General features: G+C 39.0%; 1 protein-coding gene and 1 pseudogene across 3 annotated transcripts in view; one reads left to right on the top strand and one right to left on the bottom strand.

The window, feature by feature from the left end:
* Positions 1 to 27586, top strand: part of Fbxw7 (F-box and WD repeat domain containing 7) — a 160308-nt gene that overhangs the window by 77719 nt on the left and 55003 nt on the right. For all 3 annotated transcript variants that reach the window (XM_028789486.1, XM_028789485.1, XM_028789484.1), the window contains one exon: positions 10853 to 11431. In XM_028789486.1, coding sequence (XP_028645319.1) covers positions 10922 to 11431 — 510 coding nt within the window. In that variant the 5' untranslated portion in view covers positions 10853 to 10921. The remainder of the gene's footprint in view (positions 1 to 10852; positions 11432 to 27586) is intronic.
* On the bottom strand, positions 795 to 1822 carry LOC114640551 (annotated as a pseudogene).

Here is a 27586-nt window from a genome sequence, read left to right as displayed (position 1 = left end):
CTGCCCCTCCTCCTGACCTACAAGTTTTCAATACTTTGGGGAGGCAACAGGTGTGTAAACTGAGCAAGACTATAGGTCAAGGTAAAGATTTACAACACAGTAGTTGCTGTTGTTGAATTTATTACAGGAAGTTGACTGCCAAATGCTGTATGGTACTTTCAACTGTTACTAGGTGGTGATGCAGCTGAAGTCAAGGTTGAGGAACAGTCGGGGCTTCTGCAGGCAAGGTTCAAAGAGTCTTAGATGCCCTCTATAGGAAGTGGCCAGGCCAACAGGTCACTAGGCAGATGACATTCCTTACCAACAGACTCTGGGCACCAAAGTTCACAGCCAACTGCACACACTTGGGAGGGGCTAAGCAGACTGATGCGGTACAGAGAGGGCACAGCCTTGTGATACAGCAGTCTGTGTAGAAGTTTGTGCCTTCTTCAAGGGATACTTGCAAACATTCCCTGATGCCCAATTATTTCAAGATATTTTATTTTCAAAATGGGTCACAACACAAGCTTTTGGCCCATTCTGCCAATGTACAAGCTACAAATGCTTGCTCAGCAGCTGAGGGACACACGTTAATATCATATCTGAAAAGTGAATAAAAATCCATATAAAACAAATATTCAGAGTTTCCATAGGAACACAGTAAGTGTGACCCCCCATCTCCTAGCCTTCCATACTGCATCGGTGCCACCCCTACTCTTACAAAGACATTCCAGACTAGCAGTAATTAAGTTAAATGGTCCCCCCAATGCCTTAATTCAAGCTAAACTTGCAGGTAAGAGCTACAAGAATGGCATCTACACATTGATCCTAGCAAAAGCACAGGCGGCAGGGTGACTGTCCATTCCGCTCTCCTGGGCACAAGACATGGGCAGAGTGCCAACATCCTGCTCCTCCACTTCCGGTGGGGAGCCATGGCTCTGGATCTGCTTCATGAGTTATCACATTGGCCGTGACATCACATAGTAGATGTTTGGCCTCTGGAATCCATTGACAGTTGAAGCAGCAGCAACGGTGTATGCACCCATGTTCTCAAACAGCATCCAATCGCCCACATGCATTTCAGGCAGGTTACAGCGCTCAATGATCCTATCAAGGCCATCACATGCTGGTCCCCAGATGCTAGATGAGTAATACTTCTCATCTGGGTTGGGTCTCTTCTGCAGCAGGGCCTTCACATGTGCATGATCGTAAAGAATGCAGTTAAATGATCCATATACTCCATCATTCACATAATACATGAAGGTTTGCTCATTTGACTCATCTTCATCGTCGGAGCCAGTCTGCTCCTTCCACACGGTTTTTTTTTTTTTTTTTTTTTTGTAATGATGTTGACAGCAAGTGTGAAAGCTGAGGCGACATAGTATCTGCCTGGCTCGGCTATGATTCTCACTCCAGAGTCTGCTGGGAAGTACTTGTCCAGAGCTGGGTTGATTACACTGGTGATCTCTTCAAATTTAAGCTTTGTATCTTCAGATCCAGGAAAGCCACCACCAATATCAAGCAGATACATGCTGAAGCCAACTTCTGTTCCCATGTCAGATACACAGCGGGCATCTGATACTGCCTGCACGAAGGTCTCAGGGTCAGTACATCCACTGCCCACATGGAAGCTGACACCAATGACATCAATATTTAGTTCTTTTGCCCGTTCCAAGAGAAGCCTTCTGGTTTTGAGTATGGCACCAAACTTAACACTGAGGCGACAAACTGCTTTGGAATCATCAATGGCAATCCGTAAAGCCAACTTTGCCTTTAGATGTGCTCTGGCGACTTTCATCAATTCAATTTCACTGTCAAAAGTCATCATCTGGACTCCATTACTGGCAGCATACTTGATTTTCGACACTTGTTTACATGGATTTGCATAGATAATCCTCTCTGGAGGCACCCCAAGCCCCTGCACCAACTGTATTTCATTCTTGCTTGCACAGTCAAATCCCAGACAGGAGTTTTTTAACATGGGAAGTAGGTGAAGTAAGGGCAGTCTGGAGTTACTTGTAGCTGCATACTTAACAAAAATGACTCAGGAGGTAACGAGAGAGGTAGGCTCTATAGAGGATACACTTCTCGGTTTCAAGATGCAAACTATACAAAGACAATTTTCTTTTTATACTTCGCAACAAATAATGTTAAATGATTAGCTAACGATTAAAATGATAGCTAAGTTAGGAGCTCCATTAAAGAAACAGACTCCTCACTGTTTTTCTTCAAATACTATGTTTTCCATACTGCAGTGAAAGATCTATTTTGAGGTTCAGAACTTTCCTGCAAAATGATAGTGAGGTGCAGTGGAGAGACAATCTAAAAGGGTTCGAATCCATAGTGGTTACTTTTCAGTTCCTTGTGACGCTGCTGAGCAAGGCTGACTGGCTCTTTTTCTTTCTTTCTCACTGGTCCTGTGGTCTCTGGCTCTTCAGATAGAGGGTTGAGATGTTTCACCTAAGGCAGTTGCTTATATGACCCTCTCATATTCTCTGTCACTAGCAGTGACCTGCATTCTAGGAGCTGTGCGTTTGAGGAAATCTGTCACTTTGCCCATTGAATTGGAAAACCCTGAGTCTTTCTCCTGGTACCTTGATGAGATTTTATCTGATGGTATTGTAGGGAAATCTTTACTACTGAGGGCATGGGCTCCAAGGCCAACACCTTCCTCAGCATTTGACAGCAGACATAGTAGGAGAGTCAGAAGCAGATAGAGAAGCTTGTGTTGTCTTCAGTTTTACAAACATGTACGCCACCTCCACATACTTAATATAGATTTAAACCAAGGTACTCTAATTTAATATTGAAGGCACAGTTGAGCTCTGAACAACACATACACTTACATACCTAACACATCAGTCATGATAGAGATTATCACTCCAGGAGATGTATGTGTATATCAAATGTATATCAAATGTATGTGTATATCAGTATGTGGATTTGTGTTCACGAATATAGTATCTGAGGAGGAGAAGAGGGTTTGGATCCTTTGGAGCTGGAGTTACAGCTAGTGAACTGCCCAATGTGGATGCTGGGAACCGAATTCTGGTTCTCTGGAAGAGCAGCAAATACTCCTTCCTAACTCTACTGAGTCAGTCATTCCAGACCTCACTCCCAAATTCTTTTAAGCCCCATTTCAGTCACTGTCACACTTAGGAAAATTCTATACTGCTTTATATCATTGTAAATAGTTTGAAATAAAGAAATCATCAGTGGAATTTTGCAATATTTCTTTTGCATCTGGATATGAATGCATTTACATTCCTGTGTGTGCACAGAGGCCATCCTACCGGTTTCCTCCGAAGGACAGAAAACCCAAATAAACTCTTTGTCTCTGCCCCCTCCCTCCATGAACTTGGTGAACTTGGTCAGGCTGGCTGGCCTGCAAGCTCCAGGAATTCGTCTGTCTTGGCTTTCATTTGTGGGGAAAAGTTAAACATGTAAATGTTTCTTATCTGCCACCAAGGTATTGACATTCCAGGTACTTGGAGTGATTCAAAGGGTAGACAAGAGTGATAGAGATACATGGTAGAATTGATCAGTAATGCTATTTAAACTGAGTTTAGGTGTATGACCTGTCTGCTTTATTAAGCAGGGATAGGGATCTGAGAGTGAGTATGGCAATCAGAAGGAAACATTTAATTCTAGACGGTTAGAGCCCATGACCATCATGGCAAGGACCATGGCGACAAGCAGGCACTTTACCAGCTGGGCTATGTCTCCCCGACCCAGTGTACATTTTTGTATAAATAGGATATTTTCACGGGTAATGACAGTATAGTTCTAAAAACAAAGATGTTGGTATCAATATGGCATTTCCTAGACCTCCTTTCAGTTAACCAGTTGTCCAGTTAAAGTGTCATGTGAGAGATTGACTATAAGATTTTGTGTTTTCTTTGATCTCATGTGTTACTTTCATTCCTTTAACCACTCGGAGAGGCTGCTGATTCTGTACAGTAACTCTTGTGCCATGTTCCTTTAGTAGTGGTTCTAGTTGTGCATCAGTATCAGAAATGCCAGAGAAATGATGCTGCCTTTGCCTCTTTGCTTAGGGATTAGGTCCATCACCAGGGATGCACTTTTAGTTATTGTCAGTCTGTCTATATGAGAGTAAAAACATTCACATCTCTAAAACATCTGGGTAGCTTAGCTTTTAAAGTGCGTGCCTTCCAAATCTGACAGAGTTTGCTCCTCAGAACCCACAGAAGGGTAGGAAGGACACTTACTCCACCAAGTTTTCCTCTGCCCACCACATATCCTTTATCCTTTGTAGCATGCACACGCCCACATGTATGTCATACATAGACATTGTTGCTGTGCGGTAACAACAAAACACACCTGCATGGAAATGGTTAGCCACAGCTCATGGTAAATCAGCTTGGTCCCTGATTATAGATACAGTACTTTCCTGTCAGTCGGTGCTCTGATCAGAAGCTGCTCTATCTCCCACGCTGTATTTTGGGTGTTCATTGAAACCTCTTTTTCTCTGATGCCCTCTCCCCACAAACAGTATCAGCTCTTACTAAAGTTATTAAAGCAAGTAGTAGAGATTCCATTTTTTCTTTTTTGAACATTGTATTTTGTCTTTATTAAAACATCAGATCTTACCATAGATTTCTGCTGTCATGGTATGTGCCAGAATTATTCTTACACCCTTCTTAGTAATAATAACAAGTGATATTTAAATCATCTTTTTTTTTTTTGGAGAAGATGCAGCTTTCTGGTAAATAATTCAGTTTTTGGTCTTTGAAACAGATTCCTTATCTTTTCATAAAATTTGCAAAACTCTTAAGAAAATTTAATAAGATAGGTTTAAACAGTTTGAGCCAACATGAAGCCTAATTTTTCAGAATCTAGGCTTAGATGACTTAAAAAGGCCATAAGTTGATTAATTTTATTTGTAGCATGACAGTTTATTGATAGTATTGCATAGATCTGTTACATAACGCAGTGCCCAGGGACGAGGAACAGACAACCAGTCCAGATGTAATTCTGTGACTGAGAAAACAGTGCTGCCTCTGAGCCTGTGCAGTTCTGTACTTACACAGCTCCTCCTTCCCCAGCTCTGTGTTTCTCTTGAGCCTTATGAATAGAAACTATTTTACCTGTCCTTATTTCCTGATGCACAAATAATCTGGGTCACATGCCAGATGGGTTTAGTCAGGGGATCTCACCCTCAAGTGACAAGGCCAGGGCCGAGCTTGTTTGTCAGTTTTTGCGTTAGAAAGGCTCCCGTGTACAAGTTGAAAACTTGGCATAATGCTTATGTCTCCATATCAAGTCATGTTTACATTTGGCCGGGTCAGGAATAGGCTCTTTCTCAGTTACACTTTGACAGAGAAGCGCTTCCAGGAGATTTGACTCCACACTTGCTGTTCCCCTTCTTTGCTCTTGAGCCCTAGCAGTGGTGGTGTCAGACATGACCTCTTAGAGCACATTGCTTCTCAAAAGCTTATATTCCCATTGTATCCAGGAGTCTCAGCTGATGGAATAGAAACAGCCACCTTGTTCTTTATGCTGTACAGAGACAGCACCCTTCATCTTTCAGTACTCAACAAAATCTGGTTATGGTTGTCTTTTTGTTTGTTTGTTTGTTTTCAAAACATGGTTTTTCTGTGTAGCCCTGGCTGTCCTGGAACTCACTCTGTAGACCAGGCTGGCCTCGAACTCAGAAATCTGCCTGCCTCTGCCTCCCAAGTGCTGGGATCAAAGGCGTGCGCCACCACCGCCCGGCATGGTTGTGGTTGTCTTAAAATAGCTCTTTCTAGCTGATATCTGGTTGAGTTTTTCCTTTGTTTACCCATTGGATTTCTTTGGTTGATAGTATTTTAAATGTTCTTGAACAAAAATTACCCTTATTTGAATAAAGTTAATAATTTTGTAGCAAAAATTTTTACTCTAATCCCTCTAGATAGATGTCTTTTATGTTAGTCTGTACACTCTGAAAATAAATGTCAAGGCAAGATTTAATGTGCAAGGGTCCCTCACTTCTCTTCCTGGTTGTTGATTGGAGGAGAGTGTTTTTTTGTTTTTGTTTTTGTTTTTGTTTTTGTTTTTGTTTTTGTTTTTACTGATATTCTCAGCGTGCCTAGGAGATGCTAGGGCAGGTGTGGATGTTACCTTGGAGTCCAGTAGTTCGAGGCTTAGTTCCTTACTTCAGTTAGGTTGAAGGTATGTCTTGGCTGGGTACCACTATGGTCATGACATCCTTCTTATTCCATTCATACCATGACACCCTTTCTCAATATAGACAACCTTTTTTACCTGCACACATTTAACATCTCCCTCCCATGGATGCCCTTACTAGTCTGCCTTTGACTTTACTATATGGATCCTTCTTCATTCTTCTTTGAGTCAGGCTTTTATACCGCTTACTGATCTGACTCCCCTTCCCATTCCCCATTCAGGCTCTTCATATTTTGCTTAGACCAGCCCCACCCGCCTCCTATTTTGTACTGTCATTCTGCCTTCCATACATACACCTGACTTGTCGGATTCCACTTAGTGGACTTGGAGTAAAAGTCAGCCGAGTCTCTTTTATCTAAAACTGCCTGGATACGTACTTTCTCAATTGACAGAGAAAAGGTTAAGAAGATCTGAAGAGAAATTTTGAGGCTTCAGGTGTGAAGGGATAGAAGTTTGGATATTAATGAATGAATCTAGGGTGACTGTGGGACACCTTCATAAAGCTGGGATGCAATAGAGGGCTCTAACTGGAGATGGTGGAGTCAGGAGCTTGAGGCAGCTGGTCACACTGCATTTCAGTCAGAAAACAGAGTGATAAATCTGGTGCTCAGCTCACTTCCCCTTTTCAATCTAGAACCTAGCACACACAGGTGGGGGCGAATACACAGACAGACAGACAGACAGACACTGATCCTAGCTTGTGTTTCTGAAACCTGAAAGCCCATCCCCCAGTGCACACTTCCTCCAACAAGGCCATACCTTCTCCAGCAAGGACATACTTCCTAAGCCTTCTCAAGTAGTGCTACTCCGGGATGACCAAGCATTCAAATATATGAGCCTGTAGGGCCATTCTTATTCAGATCACACAACTATGTATAACTGAGGATCTTTTCAGCTATTTTGTGGTTTTTCTTAAATTTTTGACTCCCCACCATGGGAGATAAAGAACCAGAATTACTAAAAGGCAAAACAAGAGCAATAATAGTTTGAAATAAATTTGAAATATTTTTTAGTTATAGTATTAATAGTCTATTAAAGATGACAAGATTTTTTTTCTGTCTATTTTGTTTTGAGACAGTATTATTATAAAGACTAGGCTGGTCTTAAATTCACAAGTTTCTTGCCTCATCCTTCTGAATTCTAGGATTACAGGTGTGAGCTAATAAAACTATTTGATAAGGAGGAAAAATATTCAATGACTATAATTTATAAAAAACTAAATATAATTTATAAATAAATTTAAGAGTTTAGAAAGCATTTATCTTTGTGGTGCTGGGATGACATGAGTAAGAAAGGACATCTCCTTTCTGATATGGCCTCAGATCTAGTGGAGGAAGGCCATACATATAAATGTGTGTGTGGATCCATAGGCACTTCCTATGCAGCAGGGCTTATTCTAGTGCTTCTATACAGTTAGTACTATGGGGAGAGGCAGGGCAAGGAGAGAGGGGAGCTTAGTGTAGGGGCTTTACTGTTTTTAGTGGACTAGTGGGAGAGTGTGCATGTGTGTGTGCAGGTCTGTGTGCCATACAGAGCCTGAAGTGGATGTTGGGTGTCTTCCTCTACTGCTGTCCAACTTATATTTTGCAACAGGGTTGCTCAGTAAACCTGGAGCTTACGATTTCCTCTAGATTGGCAGGCTAGCAAATGCCTGGTATCTGACCATTGCTCCCCTGCCCAGCACTGGGTTCATAGACTTGGATTGAAATGCTACAGTTTTACATGGGTGCTGGAAATCTGATCTGAGCTCCTCATGCTTATGAAGCAAGCACCTTATCCACTAAGCTATATTATCAACCTACCTGTGGCCTTCTGACAGCCATTTGTGAACATGTACAAGATTTCTCCCACCCCCACCCCCCAACCCCCAAAACCAAACTAGACCCAGTTGACATGCATGTGTTAATAAGCAATGCTTTACCTTCTTGTTTCAGCTCCACACCATAAACAAATATCCTTTTCATGTCTGTACTGAAATAGTTTCTAATTTTTGTTCCTTTTGTTGTTGATTCTATTGTTTAAAATGACACCCAGTTGTACAACCAAATTGCCCTCTAATGTTTGCAAGTTCTGAAAGGCTATGATACTACCTTATGAAGAAAATAATGCATGTTTAGATAAGTCTCATTCCAACAAGAGTTATACTATTAGGCCATGAGTTCAATGTTGAGACAATAATATACATTAAATAAGCTGTCTTTAATCAGAAGTAGAGTTCTGAGTTGGCTGGTAGATAAACAGTGTTGTGATCTATACACTGACGGGAATCATTTTCCCCCAAGAGCAGTGGCTTGGGATTTACTAATTAAGTGGATAGGCCAGTTTCACCAAACATATTGACACGATTAAAAGAATTAACTGTATTTACTTAACAGTGGCAATCTATAGAGATTTTAGGTATTGTGAGTGGTATTATTCCCATTCCATCTGAGACTATTGTTTCAGTTATGTTTAATAGTTCCTTGTAGCTTTGTAATGTGAAATCGTACTTTACTGTGAGTTCTGGTCAAAAAGGCTAAATGACATTGCTTGACACAAGCAGAAATGTGTCTTAGATTTGTTGTTGTTTTGTTTTTTGAGGGGCGTGTCTTTGAGATAGGGGGTCTCTGTGTAGCCTTAGGTGTTCTGGAACTCAACTTTGTAGACCAGTTTGGCCTCACACTCAAGACATCCATCTGTCCCTGCCTCCCAAATGCTAGGATTAAAGGCGTGTGTGCCACCACTGCCTGGCTTGAATTTGTTTTATAATTTATTCTTGGTAAGACTTGTGATTAGGTAAAGAAACAATTGTAAATACCTCTCTCTAGAATATTAATGTGGATTTGAAGTAAATCCTTATTTTAGAATAATAATGTGTGAACACTGCATTAATTCTGGTGTTAGAACAGGCAGTATAAGTGTTAGCACATACTACTGCCAGGGTTTTATCATGTGTTTCTTGGAGACTAAGGCACAAGAAGAAGATGCAGTTACAAGTTCTTAAATCGAGGCTGGTTTTGAAGCCAGCATCCTTGACAAGGGTAGTACTTTTGAGCCTCAGTTGTCTAGTGTTTAGTTAGAAATATTTCCAGTTTGAAAGTTGTACGGTTTTGTCAGTACCGTTAACATTCTCAGCATGTCCAGTTGTGAAAGAAATAGTTCAGCATTTTGAATATTGTAGCGTAAAAAGTATATTAGCTGTCAGACTTTCATTTTTCTAAACTCTAGCTAAGTCTCATTACATATTGATAAAAACATAAGTTCTGTACTTGATAAGTATTGACATGTACTTCTACTGCTATGAAATAGTAGAGCATTTTAAAGCTTTAAAGTTGAAAATTTCAGTTTAAACACAGTAGGATATTATGTACATTTGTGTTTTATGTAAGTGTTCTGATTCATACAAATCTTTCTCTAAAGTGTTCAGAATTAGTTTGTAAAACAAAATATGCATTCTTGGCTGATTAATTTATTAACCTTTTTGTATAAAGTTTCAAGTTCTAGGTGCATTTTAAAAAAATGTATGTAATGTGTTGAAATTATTTTAGGAAAATTAAACATGATCAAATATCAGCAAAGAATGTTCTGTATAATACACACACTAAAAAATGTAACATGAAATATTAGATATGCTAACACACAGAAAAAACATTCTCAGTGTGTAAGATTTGAGAAATAAGTTGAAAGCCTCCATAAACACCCAGTCTTAATAATGCTTTTAAAAATGGAACAGCGAGTCTTGGCTACAAATTCTAGCTCATGGACCCTTTTCTTATAAATTAATTAATTAGTTAATTTATGTATGTGGGTATTTTTGTTTCCATATATGTATGTATATGCCTGGCCAGAAGAACGTGTCAGATCCCCTGGAACTGGAGTTACAGAGGGTTGTGAGCCACCATGCAGGTGCTAGGAATTGAACTTGTGTTTTTTGGAAGAACAGCCAGTGCTCTTAACTGCCGAGCCATCTCTCCAGCCCCATTCTTATCCTAAACATCTGGATTTTATTGTCATTCTCCAGTAACCTCCTTTCTATCAGTGAGCATCTTCTCTATAATGTTCCTTTTCTTGTTTTAGGATTCCTTAGGGTAGGTTACCAGAAGTGGAGTTACTGGGGTTAGAGGGTATGGACTTTTGTGTGTTTTTAACTACAATGTTTAGATTTGTTGTTCAATAGATTTATAGTCATTGTAGACGATAAAAATTACAGTGATTGTGATTCTTATCTGAAGGCAAGGTTTTGTCATTTGAGAAGCTTGGCAAATTGCCAGGATAATAAAGCTTCTTGAAAGGGATTTACGCCAGCATTCCCTGAACCTTGCTGGTAACTTTATAGGTGTTTTTGTTTTTGTTTTTTTGTTTGTATATGTTTAATATTTAGTGAATGATTTATATAGAAAATTGTTTCTGAATTGATGATTTAAAATTTAAAATTGTTTCATTCGCTAAATTATATCTTATAGATCAAAGCAACTAAACCACTAAGCTTTTAGAGTTTTATGAAAAAAAGTAGTTAAAGGTCTTTAGTATGATTTTTTTTTTAAAATGTTTTATAACTTACTTAATTTAAAACTTACTCATTACTAATGAGTGTGTGAATGCTTTCCACAATCTTTGATTATACTTAGACTATAGGAATATGACACAAAAGCAGACAACAACAAAGGTTGTACAAATCTTGTTTATTCCCCTTTTCCTCCTACAGAATGTGAAAACCTTTGCATCTTCTGATAGTCTAGCCAAGGTCCAAGAAGTAGCAAGCTGGCTTTTGGAAATGAATCAGGAACTGCTCTCTGTGGGCAGCAAAAGACGACGAACTGGAGGCTCTCTGAGAGGGAATGCTTCCTCAAGCCAGGTTGATGAGGAACAGATGAATCGCGTGGTTGAGGAGGATTCACAGCAGCAAGTGAGACATCAAGAGGAGGAGCACATTGTGCGGAATGGTGAACTTGTGGGTGCAGACCCTAGGCCTGGAGACCAGAACGATTCTCAGCAAGGACAAGTGGAAGAAAATAATAATCGCTTTATTTCAGTAGATGAGGACTCTTCGGGAAACCAGGAAGAGCAAGAAGAAGATGAAGAACATGCTGGGGAACAGGAGGAGGAGGAGGAGGAGGAAGAAGAGGAGGAGGAGATGGACCAGGAGAGTGATGATTTTGATCAGTCTGATGACAGTAGCAGAGAAGATGAACATACACACAATAGCAATGTCACAAACTGCAGTAGTATCGTGGACCTGCCCATTCACCAGCTCTCTTCTCCATTCTATACAAAGACAACAAAAGTGAGTATCTTCAGTCTCCTTTCATCTGATATGTTACTTCACTATTTCAGTTATAATGAAATCATTCTTACAGTTTGTAGTACTGCCAGCTAATCTTCACATGTAGGACAACTTTATTAAGTTTTACTTTGGTAAAGGCATCAGTGTTATATAGATACTTATAAGAAGGCAACCTAATTGCAAAATGAGGGGGAAAATTGATGTCGTTTGCCACAAAAATATCACCAGTTTCACATTTGCTGCCAGAGTGGTTTGGGTGAGTGTGCAGGGTTGGCGTGAAACATGATGTGTGTAAATCAAGTAATGAGGAATCTTACTTGCAAAGTAGCTAATGTAGTCCCTGGCTGTGTTTTCACCAGAGTTAACTCTAATGTGTAAGTTGATGGAAGTCACAGCAAAAAAATGCTTTGTTATTCATAAGTTAACTGTGGCTCCTGGGTGTCCAGGTAGAACAGCCTTGAGTTAACTTGCTGTAGGGATTGCATTTGAGTAATAGGTCACTTGTTCTATACACATAAAAACAGCCCATAGCAGACATCCCTTTACTCATTTGCTGATTTTTAAATTTAACAATGAATCATTGGATTTTGTTCATAAATACCTGTAAATTTAACAGTATCTCTTAATATGGTTTGACTTGGATCGTAGTATCTAATACAGTTGGCTTAAATTTCAATTTGCTAAATCAGTTTTGTTTTAGGTTGTAAAACAAACTGTCTCAGAGAACGTATCTATTTCTAATTTCCAGAGCCCGGTCACATTATTTTATTTACTTGTTGGCTTGACCTAGGAAGGAAATGGTATCAGGTAGTGGTTTTCTCCCATTTAACTTACTCAAGATGGAGGATTTTGGTCTGGACTAACTCTTAGTGTTTTGACTATTGTTTTCTTTTCCAAACAGTCCAGGAAACATAAGTAACACACACAGATGCAGAGACATGCACGTCCATACACATAGGAGTCCATATAACACAGAACTGGAAGCCATACTATATATGCATAGGATCTTTAGGATTAAAAAGAAGAAGCTTTGACAAAACATTTTGAGACAGAGAACCTCCAAAGATGCCATTTAGTCTGTCTGTGTTGATCATCTACTGCTGGGCACTGGACCAGCTCTTAAGAATAGTTTGTTTCCTCAGTGAGACTCTGTTGGAGAAAGCTAAAATTTCATTTGCAAGTAGCTTCTAGGTTACAAATGGGGCTTATGTCTGCTTTTCCTCTCAGTGCTGGGACCTCATCTGGCACAGACCTGTGCATGTTCTCAATAACAAAAGATTTTATTTTTGTTCTGCCCAGTTTCTAAGAACCCTTTCTCTTTACATGTGTTATGCTGCCCCCTGTGGTAGGATGTAACAAACAGTACAACAGTTTCCAAGTGTGATGGGTTTAATAATGAACCCCCTGAGAACTCAGCTGCTTTTCCTGTGTTTTTAATCTGACATTATTGAAGATATGAGGCCACAAGACCTAAGTTGTGAGAGGAAGAAAGTATCATAAGAAAAGGAATTGGAGGCTCTAGAGTCTATTCTATGCTGGCTGTTTGTCTCAGTGTGACAGGTCTTTCCTATGTTCTAGAGTCACCTTGCTTTGCCAGTTATAAGTGTTTGTCTCTGTAGGCTTAACTGTGTCAGCTCTCTATATCTTTTTTTAAAATTATTTTCTCAAGAAATTCTCAGCTCACATTGAATCTTTGGCATGTAATAATTTAGAATACAGATTATTAACTTTTGCTTCTCTTTTATCAGCGCACTTTCAGCTAGCAAGAAAAGCAAATGGGACTACCAGAGGTCAGGTCTTTATCCTCCTGATTTTTTCATGGAAACAAGCATGTTTGGGAAGTTGTTTCTGTAGCAACTCCATTCTTTATCTCTAATTATTAGATTCTGTCTAGTGATGGTTTTTATCCACTTGCTTCCAGAAAGAACTACATATACACAAGCATACACAAGTATACACATGAATATATATGCAAAGTAGATAGTGAATACATTGTGTCTTTAGGTTCTAAACAGTACTGGATGGACAAGGTCTAGTTGCTCATGCCTATAGTCATGGGGACCAGAGAGATGGGCTTTAGACAGAAGCTTAAAGGTAACAGGTTTGTGGTAGCTCTACTAGAGCTGGAACTGCCAGAAAAAACTCTATATAATAATGTAGCCAACAGCTGAAACTAAGGGAAGCCAAGTTAAGTTACACTCTAGAGAATGATGTTCTCCTCAGAAAGGCTATAGCTTAGTTTTGTCCATAACTCTAAAACTCCAGGTTGTATTAGGTCTAGGCATGTCTAGAGAGCACTTGTCTTATATAACATCTGCTACTATGTACAACCCTGTGTGTGACTGTCCTTGCCTTGTAAGTGAGAAGAAATGAAAACATGGTAAGGTAACCATGATTTCATTAACTGATTAACCTGATTCAGAATCTGGGGGAGATGATGACACAGGGAAAGGGGCAGGCAGTGAGGGATGAGGTGGGTTCCCTAAACACGGGGAACGGTTGGTCATTTGTTGTGCTTGAGCTTGGCCTCTGACTCTCTGACTATTCAACTGTACAATGATGCCCTTTTTTCAGAATTTTTTCAAGGATTAAGTAAAATCATATATGTAAAGTGGGTAGTGTAATGCCTGAGAAAAGAGACTAGTGTGTACACATAGTCCTGTGACCTGGCTTTGTCCGTATCTATTCCTTAAAATACAGTACAGTCTCTACAACACATGTATCTTTTTTTGTTGTCTTTAGTGTTCAGTCATTATGTCACTGCTAACATACAAAGGTTATGGAGAAATAAGCAGAAAATAGGTTAATACTTTAGCAAAATGTATGCAAGTAGTTGAACTTAATAAGCTGGGCTTCAATAAAAAGAAAATAAGCTCTAATCAAAGTGTTCTAGATCTTAGCAGTCATCAGGCCGTAGCTGTTACTTGTAGTAGAATTTGTCAGTGCATCTCTACTTTTCCCAAACTTTAACTGTAAAGTTTTGGCTTAAATGCTCTGTAAGCCTTACATTTTCTTTTCTTTTCTTTTCTTTTCTTTTCTTTTCTTTTCTTTTCTTTTCTTTTCTTTTCTTTTCTTTTCTTTTCTTTTTTAATTTTCTTTTTTATTTTTTTACAGACAACAGCAGACCAGACGGTTCCATGAAGGGGGGTTTATTAAGAGAGAAAGAGAGAGCAGAGAAGTAGAGGAGTAGAGGCCAGCCATGACCACATGGAGAGAGGGAGAAGGGAAGGGGGAAGGGGAGAGGGGACAGAGAACCTGCAGGCAGGGATCAAAGGAGAGAGGGGGGGGGGAGGAGGGGTGCATAAGCCTTACATTTGATTAAGAAAGTAAATGTCAACTTGTGATACATTTCTAAGTAATTTCTATTAATACAATTTTAAAAAATTTAACATTGTTTGAAACTATAGTTGCTCAAAATATATTTTGAATCTGTATGAATCAGATTGTTTTTAATTATATCCTATTCACTGAAAGTAATGAAAAGAATATTTTAATTAAGAGCTTTCTCTATAAACTAAAGATATTTTCCCTATAGAACATGTTACCTTACTTAGCTCTTGAGAAGCAGAGGCAGGCATCTCTCTAGGCTAGCCATGGCTACTTGATGAGACCTTGTCTCAAAAACAAAAACAGAATGGGAATTTTAAAGCTTTGAGTACAAATGATATGCTTTTGAAATATGTATTATTACCAAGCAGAGTTATTCTAAGATGTCTTTGAGGCAGATTACTTTATATGTATGATTACAAGGGCAATCTTTTTATGTTATTTTGTTGGTGGCAAGGAAGATGGTATGTATGATAAGCATGCAGTCTTCAGGATGAATTTCATGTTAGTTTTGATATATAACTTCAATATTCTTAAATATTATTATAGCAAGCATTTGTTAGTATCAGAAAAAATAGATACGACTGCTAGAAACCACTTATTTTGCCTAGGCGTTTGTGTAACTTTTATAACGCATAATAGAGGGTTAATGAAAAAGGTTTTCCTCCCAAGAACTGGCATATGCCCTTAAAGGAGGGAGAGAAGTGAGACTAGAAAGTGTCACTCGTGTAGTGGGAAGGGTGGATGCTTTGCTGTCTGGCTTTGATCAGATCTAACATCTCAGACACCCTTGGAGTCCTGGCAAATTCTAACGAGGTCAGCTGAGTACATTGCTTGACGAGGATGACTAAAATGGGGTTATATTTTCATTCTTGTTTGTACGTACTTTATGTATTTGTGGGTGCCCTAGAACTTAGAAGAGGTACTAGATCCTCTGAAGCTGGAGTTAAGACAGCCCTTGGTAACTGATGGGAGGGATTCTGGGAATAATAGTCAGGATCTTTGGCAGAATAGTAGGTGCTTTAACTCCTGAGCCATTTCTCCAGCTGAAACATTTTTTAGTATGTGGTTTCATGAACAAATTCTTCAGTGTGGCCCTGAAAGCTTTTGGCTCTCCATGTGTCACTTTTCTATTGTTGTGAAGAGATACCATAACCAAGGCAACTTTTAAATGCAAACATTCAGTTAGGGACTTGCTTACATCCAGTTATGTTGTGTGACTTATGTTTTTGTTTTAATCCCATGTGTGGGATAAGAGTGTGGTGTCAGGCAGACAGTCAGGCATGGCACTAGACAAGTAGCAGAGAGCTCACAGCTGACCTTTAAGCACAAAAGACTAGTTCTGGTGGTGTGTACTTTGAAACCTCAACACTCCCCTCTCTTCCTTTCCCTCCCCCATGATTCACTTCTCCAACAAGGCCACACCCTCCTAATCATCTTCAAATAGTTTTACAAAACAGGACCAAGCATTCAAATATATGAATTAGTGGGGCTCATTCTCATTCCAAGTATTATACCATGAAACATAAATATCTCATTGAGAGAGCGAGTAAGAGAGAGTGAGAGAAAGCAAGAGAGTGAGAAAGAGAAAGAGAGAGCAAGAGTGTGTGTGTGTGTGTGTGTGTGTGTGTGTGTGTGAGAGAGAGAGAGAGAGAGAGAGAGAGAGAGAGAGAGAGAGAGAGAGAGAGAGAACAGTTTGAAAATCCAGTTTTTAAAATAATTCTGAAGTGCCCAATGCTTTAGCAGGAAGGCAACAGTACTTTTCCTTTCCCACTCCTGACTCTCCATTTATTATCATTTATTATACTGTTTGTTGGTTTTTTTGTTTTTGTTTTTGTTTTTTTTTTTTTAGACAGGGTTTCTCTGTGTAGCCCTGGCTGTCCTGGAACTCACTCTGTAGACCAGGCTAGCCTCGAACTTTCAAACTCAGAAATCAGCCTGCCTCTGTTACTATAAGTTATTCTGTAATGGAGACTGATGGAGGAGACTGGAATCATCAGCTCTAAAAGTAAGGTCATCACTCGGCTTTATAGTTAACAGTTCTTTATGTTAACCTCTGTAGTGAGAATTTTGGTTTCTTTAAAAAAATCCAGTTATGTTGTGTGACTTATGTTTTTGTTTTAATCCCATGTGTGGGATAAGAGGCTGTTTCACAGCAGGTGATTATGATTTGCCTTGTGCACTAGCAGGGGTGTGGGATAGTTTAATTCTGGGACTCTGGAGAAGGTATAAGTGCCAGATCTCCAAAAAGACTGTTCCTCCTGCTGCTGCTACTGGTTGATATTATTGTAGTTTGAAGAGAAGTTGGAGAAATCTTGCTGATAAAAATTGGACTTGCCCCCAAACCTCAACATCCCTAGCCAGCAGGAGCTGACTAGGTTGGCTGAAAGAGGTCTGTGGCCCTTTCCTCTCTAACCTTTTTCCCTATATAGTGTTGGGTGTTTGGAAGGAATTATGGTGGAATAAGGGTTGGAAGGGAGGTAGAGATAAAATAACCCAGTAAAATAGTAAAAAACAAAATAGCACCAACTCACCTCTTTTTTCTGGTCATTGTATTTCTATCTAGAATACTGACAGTCTTTTCAATAGAAGGCTGCAGTCATATTGAATGTATTTGGTGTATTGTCTGGAACAACCTCCTGTTGTTTGTTTCTTTTTCTTGGAAGATTGCTCTTGAAGTGTTATGCCCTTAAGTCAGCATGTTCATGCTGAGGGGCAGTTGACCACACCATCTTTTTTCCTTATTCTGGTCTTCACCAGTGCAATGGAAAATGACATGATTGATGGTGATAGCCATAATAGTGATATGTAGCCATGCGGCACATTGCCTTTGTCCCAGCTACTTTGTATTTTTCCCCCAAGAATCACTTGAGCTCATAAGTTCAATACCAGGCTGGGGAACATAGGAAAAGATCTGTCTCAAGCAAACAAGCAAATAAGAATAAGTCATTTATTGATCACTTTTCTGGAATACTAATAGATTCCTTACATGCATGTCCTTGCTGAGTCTTGTAGTGGCCAGCCTTGTGTCTGAGATGACTTGTGAGGAGGAATTCAGTTGGTCGTCAGGTTGGTAACAGAGTTGGTGGGATTGAGCTGAGATCTTACTTCAGCCCAGGTTGTTCTCCTTGAAAGTAGAAGTACCCAGTGAAGCAATATTTCCAACGTTGGGGTCCACAGACTGTGGAATAACCATAAACCCTAACATCTGTTTTCAAGTCCCTAGTATCACTCCAACTTAATCTCTGCTCCTATGGCAAGTTTAGATATGTATTTTTCTTTTTTTTTTTTAAAGATTTATTTATTTATTATATATGAATACACTGTAGCTGTTTTCAGACACACCAGAAGAGGGCATCAGATCTCATTACAGATGGTTGTGAGCCACCATGTGGTTGCTGGGATTTGAACTCAGGACCTCTGGAAGTGCAGTCAGTGCTCTTAACCACTGAGCCATCTCTCCAGCCCCTAGATATGTATTTTTCATAGCACAGGCCTGAAACATAAATTTTTCCCACTTACTTTTATCTCATGTTTCATCTGTGCAGTCACCTGACTCTCATTCTTCTAACCTTATAGGAAGAAATGGCGTACATGCAATAGGTAGTTTGTCCTTGAGTTAACAACTGATTCTCTGTTTGTTTTGTGTTTGTTTTTGGGGGGGGTGGTAGTGGTGGGGTGAGTGGGATGGGTTTTTTTCCGCACATTAGCCATTCTTTGTAACTTTTTAGAACTACCAACCTTTTTATTTTTAAGGTAATAGCAAAAGTGAATGTCTCCACCCACACATATCATACCCACAGTAAGCCCCTTACCAGAATAGTAGATGTTTAACAAATGACAAGGCAGAAGCTACATTTGCGTCATGTTTCACTCCTGGTGTTATGTACTCTGTGGGCTTGAACAAATGTGTAATGATGTATTTCCAGTGTGGTATTTTGTAATAGTTTCCACTGTCGTAAAAATCCTCAAGATCACCCTATTCAGTCTTCATCCACTCAACCCCAGGCCCGCCAGTCTCTTCACCATTTCCACAGTATTCCTATTTCTAAAATGCCATGTAATTGGAATCTCATAGCATGTAGTCCTTTTAGCTTACTTCTTAAATACCATTTATTAAGTTTCTTTAGTGTATTTGGCCTAAAGTTCACTTTTTATTGTTGAATAATATTCCTTTGTCTGTTTATTTATCAACCCACCTAATGGAGAATATTTTGGTTTTCCAGATGTTGGCAACTGTGAGCTGCAGATGAGGAGTAGTGTAGCTGTATATTTCCTTTCATAAGAACCTGCCAGTGTTGTTTTTGTGTTCTCACTGTCAGCGAGTGCTCTGTCCTTACTGGGGCTTGGCATCGTCAGTGTTGTGGACTTGGGCTGCTTGAGCTGTGTTGCCATCCACCACTGTTTTCATCCGCATTTCTCCAGTCAGGTACATTAGTGAACAGTTTCAGGAACATACTTACCATACATACATCTTCTTTGGTGAGGTCCAGGTCTCTTGCTCATTTTTAAATTAGACTATTTTCTTAGCAATATTGTTTTTAGAGTTTTATGGACTTTTAAATAAGACTTATGTGTTATATTTTATAAGTATGTTTGGCTTGTTTGGGATGTGTCTTATTCTATCCATAGTGTCTTTCAGAGAACTACTTAATTTTAATGTTGTCCATCTTCTCTGTTATCTTTCATAGCTAATGCCTTTCATGTTGTAACTACAGTGTCAAGGTTATCTGCTTGGGCTTTGTTCTTGTGTGTTTGCAGTCTACTTTAGGATACGTTTTGGAAAGGGTATAAGGTTTATGAGTGATGACGATGATGCTGATATAGAGGTCCAGACGTTGTGGAACCATCTGCAGGAGACTAACTGGTTTCCATTATATTTTCTTTGCATCTCTGTCAGAGATCTGTTGACTGCATTCACATTAGTCTGTTTCTGGGCTCTCAATTCTGTTGCATTATCTGTTCCCTAACTGTTCTCTTGATAGCTGTAACTTTGTGAAAAGACTTAAGCTGGGATAGTGCCAATCTTTCCATGTTGTTCTTCAGTATTATATGGACTTTTCCAAATCTTCTGCCTTTCCGTTTAAATTTTGGAGCATTTGTCAACGTCTGCAGAGGAACTGCTGGGATTTTGTTTGGAACTGTGTTAAGCATTTTGCTTCTGCCCAGCCTTCTCATTTTTAGAATTTTAGAATTCTTTTATTACATACTCAGCATATGGATAGTAATTCAAAAGAAAAAAGGGCAATAATGAAAGCCTACAAAAGTGATAGGAATGTTCCGTTTTCAAGGCATCTGCCATTATAGACTTAGCAGTGTCCTTAGTAAATTGGAGAAAGTGATTTCTGCAGTGAAACATATGTAATCATTTAAGTTTCTTCATTGAACACTAGAGGGCCATATAGTACCTTGTTAATGGTACGGTTTTTGTGTATTTAAATACATTAGTGTCTGTCTATTATTTCTTGCCCCAATTTGGAATAAGTATTAAGGGAAGTTGTATATATTGACATATAATATTTTTGTATTTTTAAGTCAAGAAACTAGCGTATTATTTTGGCGTTTAGTAACAAAAAGATACAGTGTATCTTATACATGTGTACAAACTCACTTTCTTTGGATGAATGAGTACATTTTTGAAAAATTCTTAAGAATTAACATATAGTTTTCAATCAGAAGACCTCCCATGACTAATGATTGATTGCCCTGGGCTTCTTCAGCATATGTGCAAAAAGAGCAGGTCCCTGGTGCGTTAGCATGAATGTGGGCTGAGGGCACCTGATCATCCTGAAGTAAAGAATGCTTGTCCAGCTGATTTTTCTTGACTTCTCTTAGTTTGGTGGTGGTTGTGAACCATAACCTCTAGCCTTTAACAAAGTAGTGTGAATACGTGAAGAGGAACATGAACAATTTGTTTAGACTCTTAGAATATGGATGAGTACTTGTTAAAGTTCAGAATGTGAGCAGAATCCTGATTAAATTGACACTTCTTGACTCTATTTGATAGAACACTTCTCATTCTTAAATTTTGTATGTTTCTAGGAGACATAACACATTCTCACTAGTCAGTGTTCATGCTGTTTTTAAGAACTGGGCAAGGATCGTGAACACAGTAGAAGTACCTTAGCTATAACTGTGAATGTGGGGAAGAGAGGGCAGGACTTTGATACTACCACGGGCAAACCACCACATCCCTGAGTGTCTCTACCTGAGCTGTCATTTTCTTATTAAGCCATGTTTGGTTTGTCAATTTAAATTTTCTAGGCAGGTTAGTTCCTGTCCATATGATGGCTGTTACAGAGTGGTTATACTTAACTCCTGATGTGGTTACAGTTAGTGTACTCTCTCTCACACACACTCGCCACTTCCCTGCTCGCTGCTGTTGCTCTGCAGAATGCACACTCTTAACGTTCTGGCAGAGTAGTGTGAGTTTAAGTGACTAAACACCTTTTGTTCAGGTAATGAAATTAGTTACAGTCATCTATTATGTTGGTGAAAGTTAAATCCTTAAATGGTTAAAAACGTAATCCAGATGAGAAGAGTGATCAGTATCTGATGTGAAAAATGTTTGTGCAGCTGCCCTCAGAGCAGGCCATACTGCTTGATGCCTAGGCACTGGGGATGCCAGGCTTGGCTTCTTAAGCATGTGTTTTCAGATGGTATTTTGTGATTTCTTAATGGACTGCATGCTCCAGTTTCAATAAAGCCTTTCTCTGGCTTTGTTTTCCAATTGACCACCTTCATTCTAGATCATATACAGAAAAGAGTGGGTGTTCTCATTCATTGCAAAATCAAAATAGTTTTCATCTAATGAATAGTCATTAGTAACAGTTGGGTAGAAATAAAGCATGGAGTGCCACAACTGTATTATACGGTCTATTTTCATTTTGAAGTAGATTATTTTCAGATGTTAAACTGCCAAGTGATCTAATTTCTTCATTAACATGATCATCATTGCTTTTATTTTTATGTGTGTGAGTGTTTGCTGTAGTTATGCCTGTGGACCACATGTGTACTTGGTGCCTGAAGAGGCCAGAAGAGGGTGTCACATCTCCTGAAGCTTCAGTTATAGACAATGATAAGGCATCATGTGTGTGTTGGGAGTTGAACCCAAGTCCTCTAGAAGGGCCATCAGTGCTCTTAACCACTGAGCCATCTCGCCAGCCTGCAAGGGATCCCGTTTAAAGGAAATATATATCTCAACTTGCACAAGGGATCTGAGGTGGTCTGTATTTAGGAGTAGCATGACAAAATGCAGTATATGTGAGAGCCTGTGCCAGTGGAAATACTGCAGTAGAAATGAGGCTGAGGACTGAAGAGGACGGATGGAACGAGCTACAGTTGGGGTAAGCTGATAATAGCATGTAGGTTGGGCATTCCTGAGGTTGAGTCCCAGGATTCTTCAAAGCATGACTCTAAACTAACAACACCACAAACATCTGGAGTGTCAATTAGGAATGCCAGGTCAATAAAGTCTATCCCAGAACTACGTAGCCAAACTCTAGGGCTGGAGTATGCATTCTAAGTGAGCTGTCCTAATGTTTATAGCACACTGGTTCATAGAGTGGTGTCATAAAACTGAGGACAGTATACACAGTCCTCTCAATGAAGGGCAAATATTCTGTGTCTGTTCTCTCTGCATCTCTTTCTCACTTACTGGGTTCCATGAGTACCTTAGCAGGTTGTACCCTTGAATGTATAACAAGTGCATTAAGGTGCACAAGTAGCAGGAGACAGTGATCTTTACAGTTAGATAGCTAGTCAAGGCCAAACTGTTAACTCTCTGATGATATTAAGAATGATGGTAGTACCTATCACAGTATTACTGACAGTCTTTATTGAGGCTTGAAAGGTAGCCAGGACAAGTACTGGTAGTCTTCAGCAACTATTAGCTGATTATATCTCATAATGTCATTATTTCAAAGTTACAAGTGCGTGCTAAGGCTAGCTTGATGGCATGTCATGCAAAGCATTGTTGGTTTCTAAGAGATTGTTGGGTGAATTGAAACTGTTCCACTGACTTCTGCCTAAATGATTATATCACTTAACTTGGAGTTGAACTGTAGGCTGTTTAAGTTTAGTTAATACTAACTGTGAAGTACTCTTTCTGTAGTTATTGCTTAATGCTGAAACTAGAAGAAATTTGGAACTTAAAATATTGATAAACTTGGGGGGGCAATTGGAAATGTTGAGAAGAGATGAAAACCTATGTTGTATTCTTGCGATGACTGGATGCTGTGGACTCAGTGACTACAGTAACAGGGAGGAGGGTCCCTTTGATACACCTGCAGGTTCTGTTCCTGCTGTGTGCATGCCAGAGAGAATGCCTAAATGTTTACACTTATTTTCTTTATTTTTACCTGTCTGCTACTGTGTGGTTACTTGAGAATTCTTGAAATAAAGTTGAAAGTGTAATGATAGGAAATTTAAAAGTGAGCTTATTTTCTTATTCTTATATTAAAGTAACTCAGATGAAATCCAAGCCATGGCTGGGCGATGGTGGCGCACGCCTTTAATCCCAGCACTTGGGAGGCAGAGGCAGGAGGATTTCTGAGTTGGAGGCCAGCCTGGTCTACAGAGTGAGTTCCAGGACAGCCAGGACTGCACAGAGAAACCTTGTCTCGGGAGAAAGAAAGAAAGGAAGGAAGGAAGGAAGGAAGGAAGGAAGGAAGGAAGGAAGGAAGGAAGGAAGGAAGGAAGGAAGGGATCCAAGCCATGGCATTTTCTATAGTTTTATATTTTATTTTGAAAATAGCTGAAGTCTTGCTAAGTTAGTTCATTTTTAGTAGTTATCAGAGTGGGAAATTGTTTCCAAATATTTTCCACCCTCAGAATAGCAACTCATCTTTTCATCTTGGATCACCTTTTGTCCTTTGCACTGTGGTTAAAAGTTGAAATTAACACTCTTTGGAAAGACTACATAGATGCCATATTATAGTGAGGACTCTGTAGGTGTCATTTCACAGGGAAGGCTTTGTAGGTATCGTATCACAGTGAAGCTGTATACTCGGTGCCCTTCATTTTTATGTAAATGTTGTTATCCACTGGCACATTGAACATCCTGAATAGGATGCTTGTACAAGTCAGAGTGCAGCATGAGGTGAAGCAGTGGATCTGAGTCAGTAGAGGCTGGTTAGTCACCTTCCCATCATGCAGTCTCAGGCCTTACCCAGATTGCTCTTCTTACCTGAGCTGCCTTGGACTTTATTCTGTGACCGAAGATCACTTGGAAACAGCACATCAGTGTGAAAAGCAACCTGTGCTTTTTGTTATGACAGCCTAAGTGGTCACAGGATGTTCCTTTAAACAGAAATGTCTGCCCATTTTTTTAAGTGAAGAAGATGTGGGCTACACCCTTCAGAGTAAGTGGTATTAGGGTTCTACTACAAAAAGGAATTTTTCCCTGAAGACAGGAATACCACAGTGATCGTCTTTGAGAAAGTATATGCAGAAGGATGATGTAATATCTATGGTCTCCTTCCTGCTTGCCTATTCTTATATAGAGACTAGAGAGGGATAGCTGGTGTCTTAATCACTCTCTGTCTCAGGCCTCTCACTGCACCTGAAGTTTGCTAGTCTGGATAGCCAACAAGCCTTGGATCCTTCTCTCTTCAGTTGGGTACTAGGATTTTAGATGCTTGGGCCCACCAAGCTTGTAAATGTAAGCATGGGAGTTGGATGTTGAATTCAAGGTCCTCATGTTTATAGAGCAAGCACTTATCCAACCAAGCTATAGCTCCACAGCCTCTCACTTCTTCCTCTTAATTCTCAAGATCTTTCTACACAAGCACATTTGGGATTATAGAAGTTGAGTTAATTTATCTTTTTTGATAGCTAATTAGTGTTTTATTTATTGAAGAAATGAAAACTCAGACATCTGCTATAAAATTAATATTGAGATTTATGAGACTGTCAGTTTATCCAGGAATGAAAGCCTAAATTATTTTCTATAGTTTAATTGTATGTTTAAACTATTTTATTTAGAGTAAATATTTCTATACTTAAATTCTTTTATTTTATTTATATTTTAAAGGTGTGTACACACGTATCCTCTGCCTCCCGCCCTCAGCCCAGCAAGCACAGAGTAGTGTGATTTCCTGGCCTGCAAACAATCTTTAGGACTTTTGCAGGAGAAATAGCTGAAAGGTTGATGAGTTATTTGTGCTAAAGCTTGCTTATGAAAGTAATTTAAATGACAGACTTTAAGTGTTTATTTTGAAAACTGTGGAAGATGAAGTTGTTTGAGGCTCTTTGTCGTCACATGGGGTTGGAATTCTTGCATGGTTGAAATACCTGTAATTACAATGCCATTTTTGTCATAGTTGACTTAAAGGTATAGCTATATTAATCAGCAGCTGAATTCTTGGTGAGCAGCTGTGTAAGGCCAGTCTAACAGCTGGGGTAGCCCGGCATAGAGCGTGAGAGTTAAACTTAGCCATGAAGTAAAATATTTTGTAGACACAGAGGACTTCATACTGGGCACTGCTGAGACACTTCGAAAACTTAATCTCAAAGTTGGACTTGAGTTTAAAATCTCAAATATTTCTTTAAATGCCTGATAAAAGAGTGAGAAGTTCGTTTTGAAGTTAATAGTTTATAGACACAAATATAGAATTAAAATTCAAACCTTACATTAAAAAAATTATATCTATCATCTATACACTTTGTATGCCATTGCCTAGGTCATTATGGTAGACAGGAGAAGAAAATAAAAATATATAATTTATTGTAGTGTTAATTTCTTGAATTTCATCTTTTGGTCCATTTTTAAAATTTTTCAGTATATCTATACCTACTTTTCAGTTAAAATAGTTTCACTGTATGCAACTCAACTACACTATCTAACACATTGATATCTACACTATCATAGTTGCCTGTTTTTAAAGAGTATATACTACTGAATTGAAGCAGTGAGTTTTGTTTACATGTATTCTATTTTAAAGTTTCTAAAAATCACATTTATTTATTTATTTATTTACTTACAAGTAAATAAAAAATAAAGCACATGTACATGAAGGTCATAGGACAACCTTTAAGAGTTGGGTCTTTCCTACCATTTGGATCCTAGGGATCAAACTCAGGTCATCAGGCTTGGCAGTAAGCACTTTTCTTCACTAAACCATGTTGCTGACCCTTGGATATGTTTTGTAAAGTTAACTTTGCTAACTTGTGATAAAAGAAGGCTCATTAAATTGATAATCTAGCATTATGAGACATGTACAGGCATATACATGAGACTAATAGAGCTACAGTATGCACTCCAGACTGTAGAATTTCACTCTCAGTCTTCTGTTCCTTCCTTCCCTTTAGGGAATCTGTTTCACCAGGAACGCAGTGGTGTTAACAAAAGTAGCTTAAGTTCACAGAAACATTGAGTAATACTGAGATCCAATAGCATGTGTTAATATTTTTCCCATTGGAAAAAAATGTGAAAACTTACTATACAAAATCAGTTTCTTAAGGCTGGTGCAGTGTCAGTTTTATGTAGAAGCTGAGGTAAGAGGATCCTTGGAGAGAAGATTGCTTGAGACCTGGAATTTGAGGCTAGTCTGGGCAATGTAAGGAAACCAGCTTACTGTGTTAGTAATTGAGGAGCCATGTACACTGTCCACAAGCCCTTCATGGATTGTGGTTTTCTTGAATACTTAAGCACGTGAAGCTGGCTCTAGCTTAATGTCAGTGGTCATGATGCTATACACTGTCCCGGTTGTCCTGCTGTCCAGGTTTCCTTTATTGATCATTGTATATTTGAAGTGTATGATATTTTTCACATTTCCATCCTAGATTGGCAACATGGCTTCAGAAATAAGAATTCCTCAAAGCACAGACACTTGGAAGTTAATAGTTCGCGTTGATCATCACTAAAGAACTTTTATGTCAGGCTTGGCTAGACACTTCCATTTAGTGTTAGGTTTGCTAGAGTTGCAGTGCTCTGCACTATCCAGTTGAGGGCAGCTATTTACCAATTTAAAAGAGTTTAGAATGCTACCACTTAGTGCTTCTGAAAATGCAGTTTCTGATATACAACAGTATTCACTTTCTCTTCTGAGTTTTTCTATTGTCAAAAATAATCATGGGAACATGGAAAACTCCATTTCCTTCATAGTAATTTTTTAATTCTTTAGAAACTAAGGGAGAAAACTTTTATGTACACTTAAAGTTTTTCCCTGTCCCAGCTCCTTTAAACTCCCATATTCCTTCCCCACTTACATCAGACTTTAAAGATTGCATAGATTGGCTGGATCTGAGAATCTAGATCTTAAAAGAACATACACGTAAACAATGTGGATTTACAGGTCTTTGAGGCTTTTAAGTGTAAATGTGAGTACAGACAGTGTTCATTGTGCTATTTAATGAATCAGTGGGCTAAATAAAAGTTAAATTGCAACTGGGCTGTTTGGTATGTTTTTATATGCAAAATAAATGCTAACCTCACAGAATATACAGGCCTCTTTTATTTTTGTTTTTGTTTAAACACAGAAATATCATTTAGTTTAGATGATATCTTCCCTGTAGTTTTGAAAGGAATTAGAAGTGCTAATTGTTTTCAGAGATTATTACTGAAATACATTGTATTAAGAATAAAGATCTCAATTTGTATAAAATTATATTGTAATTTTAGCAAAATAGTGATTATATCTGGGGATACATTAGCAAAAGGGATATTCTTAAGAGACAGAATATGAGTGAGGGTTCTAATTATATGAACAAAATGTCAGTCTTCCTCTAGGAAATAAAGTGGGCATCAAGGATCCTCACAGACTGGGAGATGGTGGCATTTCTTCTGGAGAGGCTGATGGGACCATAGACACCTTTCTCTTAACTATC

The sequence above is a fragment of the Grammomys surdaster genome, unplaced genomic scaffold, assembly GCF_004785775.1.
Source record: "Grammomys surdaster isolate TR1022 unplaced genomic scaffold, NIH_TR_1.0 125834, whole genome shotgun sequence".
Taxonomy (NCBI): domain Eukaryota; kingdom Metazoa; phylum Chordata; class Mammalia; order Rodentia; family Muridae; genus Grammomys; species Grammomys surdaster.
This window is presented reverse-complemented; position numbering and strand designations above follow the sequence as displayed.